Source organism: Vigna umbellata, chromosome 4, assembly GCF_029865625.1.
Source record: "Vigna umbellata cultivar VRB3 chromosome 4, Vumbellata_1.0, whole genome shotgun sequence".
Classification (NCBI taxonomy): domain Eukaryota; kingdom Viridiplantae; phylum Streptophyta; class Magnoliopsida; order Fabales; family Fabaceae; genus Vigna; species Vigna umbellata.
The window spans coordinates 72,683,637-72,688,614 of NC_142168.1; the positions used below are offsets into that span (position 1 = coordinate 72,683,637).

At 33.0% G+C, this 4,978-nt stretch overlaps 1 protein-coding gene across 3 annotated transcripts; it reads right to left on the bottom strand.

Moving 5' to 3' along the window:
• Positions 1-516: 516 nt before the first annotated feature.
• On the bottom strand, positions 517-3,747 carry LOC148201164 (serine carboxypeptidase-like 35). Of its 3 annotated transcripts, none has more exons than XM_088113645.1 (9): positions 3,645-3,747; positions 2,686-2,877; positions 2,461-2,565; positions 2,183-2,371; positions 2,020-2,099; positions 1,634-1,915; positions 1,392-1,531; positions 1,212-1,304; positions 517-862 (listed from the first exon to the last, which is right to left on the bottom strand). In XM_088113645.1, the coding sequence occupies exons 2-9, from the start codon at positions 2,852-2,854 to the stop codon at positions 604-606; spliced, it is 1,317 nt and encodes a 438-aa protein (XP_087969771.1). In that variant the 5' UTR covers positions 2,855-2,877; positions 3,645-3,747; the 3' UTR covers positions 517-603. The 3 variants fall into 3 exon arrangements, with proteins under 3 accessions (XP_087969771.1, XP_087969772.1, XP_087969770.1); XM_088113646.1 differs by lacking the exon at positions 3,645-3,747 and adding an exon at positions 2,949-3,077 and having other exon boundaries at positions 2,249-2,371; XM_088113644.1 differs by lacking the exon at positions 3,645-3,747 and adding an exon at positions 2,949-3,076.
• Positions 3,748-4,978: the final 1,231 nt, after the last annotated feature.

Below are 4,978 nucleotides of genomic sequence, written 5' to 3' on the forward strand. Positions count from 1 at the left end.
TTCTTTAGTATTTTCAGAAATTAATGCTTTTGAATTTGCATGATGAGACCCAAAGCAAGAGCCTGTAATTAAATTTCTGCAATAACATTAATATTTAATTATTTAACTCAAAACATTAAAACGAAATCTTGTTTTAAAAAATTGCTTCTGAAATGTCGAAAACTCACTACAAAAAATTAGTTTAAACAGCGTGTAATTGTTTAATTATTCACAGTTTATCATAAAAAAAATAAGAGTTTAATTAATTGTCTTAAAGTTATTGACATTTTATTATTTATTTGTAAGTTACGATTTTTAAATTATTAAACTTTCAATCCACACATTTCAAACTCAATTTTTAAATCATTAAAACTTCAAATTTAATAAACTAACCATTTAAAAATATTCGATTTTTTTTTTCTTTCATAAAATAATTCTCCTTTCCCTTTCATATTCTTGTTTCATTTCATATATGTATATATATTTAATTATAGCAGTAACTATTGATTATTAACTTTCTAATAATAGACTGAGACATGTAAAAAACATATATATTCTGTAAAATGACAATTTCTCTTGGATGTGAATAAATGTAAAAAGATGACAATTTACAAATGGAACGAATCAGAAGGTAGAAGAAGGAAGCGATTGAGCAGAAAGGAAATGGTAGAAGAGAGAAAGAGCTTCTCGTGGTTTATAAATCGGAGCTTGATGACCAGCACCTCTAATGGAGGCAAAAGTGAGACCACCCTCGTACTCCTCTACCCATCCTCCAACTTCTCTTCCTTCAAACCAAGCTCTCCATTCTCTTGTCACATTCACTTTCAGCTCTTCCAAACTGTATCTCGTTGATAACCATGGAACTCTACCATCACTGTCTCCACTGCATTTATTTATATCTATGTTAAAATATCTGATAGAGATCTTTTACATTACCCATCGTCATCATACATTACCGATCGTCCTTATCGATCGTCACCACTGATTGGCTCTACTCTCGGACGATCGGCTGTATGATTGAGATCTTTTACATTACCGATCGTCCTTACCGATCGTCACTACTAATCGGCTCTATTCTCGGACGATCGGTCACCGATCGACAGGTTCAGTTGTCTTCTCACTAACGATCGTCCTAAAGTAGAGACGATCGGTAATGTAAAAGATCTCTATCAATATCATCGTCAAACTTCTTCAAATATACTATATATGCAAGTAATTATAAGTATATATACCTGTACATCCAAATGCGTAAACCAGCATGTAGTAGTTTCTGAATCACTGGAAGAACTGTGCTTGGCGAATCATTCCATTTTTTAATTTTAGTGCTTCATCACAAAATAAATATTACTGTGTTAATTTAATCAGTTAAAAATAAACAGTTAAATACATATATTATACATGAAAATCAGTACCTGCATATCGTGTAGGGATCAAACATGTCAGGGAGGTATGCATGAATGGCCTTCTGGACATCCTTCCTGTTGAAATACTTCTCCACGTCGTTAGCTTTACATGGATCGTAAGCCATTGTCGGAATCATATTCCGGAGGTCCTAAAATGCATCACAAAATAATTTATTTTTTTCCATTATTTAATACAGGTGTATTATTAATTAACAAAATAGTGAGTTTTAAATCAGACAAATTATACTTACAAATTCTGAGACAGCATACGGGATACCATCAAACATACTTGAAACTGGTCTTTCATAGTCCAACAGACAGACAGGAGAGTAAATACTAAATACATCTATGTCAGAATAGGCCTTTACGAATTTGGCCACGATCCAACTACATTCCTTTGTATTGTTTTTTGTCATGAAATCACATTTCTCTCTTATGCCATCATATACTTGCTTTGAAATTATGGCATGATAGAAAGCAAAATCAAATATGCCTTTCAAGTCTGTCACATCGTTAATCACAGGGTTTCCCATCTGTATTTTATGTCGCACCAAATTCATCGTTAAATTTAATGAAAAAGGTATTTCATTTTTTGAGTATATCAGTTTAAACCGTACAACATTGTTTCGTAAATTACCATGAATCCCTTAAGATTTATGTAAGGGCCATTTTTGTTCCCTTCATGTATAACCTCAGCCAACTGTGGAGCATAATGTCCTGTTATTTCAAACACATGTAAAAGATTTCTTCAATAAAAGTAGTTAGTAAATTATTGATTAAATATAGATATCAGAAAGTACCTCCATAGCTCTCTCCTACGATATAAAATTCATGGGATTTGAATCTTGGAAATCTCTTAAACCAACCAAGCAAGAAGGCATAGTTATCAAGAGCAACCACTTGATCACCGAGCTTGCTTAAGTCATCGGAATTATTAGTGTAAGAAAAACCCACACTAATCGGTGATTCCAAGAATATGATATTGGCAACTGTAAAATTGAAACAACAGAGTCCAAAACAATCAGTTAAGCAAATAAATATTTAAAATTTAAAACAATCGTAAAATAATTTTGTATACCTCTGTTCCAGGAGAATTTGTTGAAGGTAATACGCTGATGGTCGTCTACACGAAATGGACCAATCTCTTGTGCTGCTCCAAAAGCAACAGACGAACAACCAGGTCCTACAAAAAGATTAATTTATCATTAACGATAAGTTTTGCTCTTAACAAGAAACACACTAAAATATTAAGATAAAAGAAATTGTATAACTTAAAATGAATGAAAGATTGGTCAAGACATACCTCCAGTTAGCCAAAGCACGAGAGGTTTATGCGATGAAGCCTCTTGAGCTTCGAAGAACCAGTAAAATAGTGCTTTCTTTTCTTCTCGTCTTAACTTCACGTAACCAGCATAGTGATTGAAGTTTACTACTGGTTGTCCAGGTAAATCTGTCACTTTATCGTCCTCCATTCGTCTCTCACCGGCTGAATACGCTGTTAAGGAGGAAGACGACTAGTAAGATTTTAAAAGTTATAAGAGATAAGAGATGAAGACGAAGCATCACCTTGCTCGAAAACAGAGATTGAGCTGAAAAAATAGTCCCAGACAAAACAGCAATATAGAACCACAAAAAAGCCATTACAGAGTTGTGTGAGATGGAAAGGGACAACTTAGAGTTTTCGTTGTAAAAATGGAATAGATCTCTGTGCGTTGTTTAGGTTTTTGGCATAAAGTACCTTTCAATTTTAGCAAACTGAGACAAAAAGAACACAAAACTTTATTAAAATAATGACCTCACTTTATTATTATTATTATTAATATTAATAACAGTAATGATAATAATATTAATAATGAAAAAATTATTATAATAATATTAATAAAAAGAAAATCCGAATTTTTCTCTTTTGTATGATTTTATTTTTCTTAATCAAATTAAATAGTAAAAGTTAAACACAAACATAGTTATTCCAGAATCTCTTCCTAAAAACTACGAATGAGAGAATGCGGTAATGGCAGTAAGGTGAGCCCACACCGAGCAAAGTGAATTCTTCTTTCGTTGGTACTTAAATAAAAATAGAAAAAGGAAATAAAGCAACTTTTTACTTTGTTTACCACAAAACTGGTAACATATACTTTCAGAGCACCATTGCATAATTACACGATTTTTCTGTTCGGTCAAAAATTACCACATTTTCATAAAATAATTCACTTTAAAAAGCCATAAAACTGGTAACATAAAACTGCATTTCATAAACCTCACTTGTTCAACTTCTTCCGTGACTCACAACACTACACTGCAATGTCTCTTTTTTGGTTGAGCTTCTGTTTTGCTGGGATCCTTTTCTCAGCTGAACTTTGTGTTTCCCAACAAGGTGATTCTTCTTCTTCTTCTTCTCTCTTCTTGTCATTCTTCTTCTTCTTCTCTCTTTCAGAATGTTAGTAAAAGACGAGCCTTTTCATTTCCTACAGAATCAGTAAGAGTGGAGAGTGATCCACCGCCAGATTGCAATGGATTGAAATGCAGTTTTGGAACTCAGTTTTGTACAATATGCTGCAATGGACAAGGATCTAAACAGGGTGTATGTGTCAGGAAAGGAACCTTTTTTGTTTGTCATTGTCAATGAATTTTCGTCAAAAAATAAATAAAATGCATCCTTTAAATACTAGTTTTATTACAATAACAAAGGTTTGAATAATCAGGCTTTGATGGCTAGTACCATGCAAGTCATATAAGTTGACACAGTTGAACTCGGGTTCAGTTCTAACAGTCTTAATTATTTTACCAAACTGATTCTTAATCTTAACAATAAAATTTTGTAATAAGCCTCTAGTTTGGCCCATATTGTTCATAAAAAATATCCATGTAGGTCGACTATAATCATCAACAATAGTAAGAAAATATTTATGTCCATGAATAGAAGAAACAAAAAGAGGACCCCATATATCACAGTGAATCATTTCAAAACATTCCGCAGATAAGGAATTACTTATAGGAAAAGGCGATTTATGTTGCTTAGCATAGTGGCAAACATCACAAACAGTATTAGCATTCATTTGTACATAGGGAAAATGTTCACAAATCTGTTTGACAACCTTGTGTCCAGGATGGCCTAATCTATAGTGCCATAGATTTACATCAATATGTTTGTAGGTAGTAGAGACCCTTGTAAGAGTTAGCACACCCAATCATCTTCAATGTAGAGTTCTCCCTTATCTAGCAAACATCAGAAGAAAAAATTAGGCTACAATTCAAGTCTCTTATAAGACTTTGAACATAGATTAAATTGAAAGAGAAATCAGGGATATAAAGCACATTAAAAATCACAAAGTCTCTAGAAAATTGAATAGTTCCTGCATGTTTGGCAGTAATAACAGAGTTATTAGGCAATTTAACAGTAATGGGCTTAATCTTATAGAAGGTGACAAAATTCCCTTTCTCATGGGTCACATGATCAGTGGCCCCAGTGTCAATAATCCAAGAAAGAGTACCTGGTTTGTCCTCCTTGTCATTCCTCTGCATCTGATTGATCTTATGTGTAGGCTCATCAGCTTTCTCAATCATTTTGAGAAGTTTTTCAATTTGCTCTGAGGTGA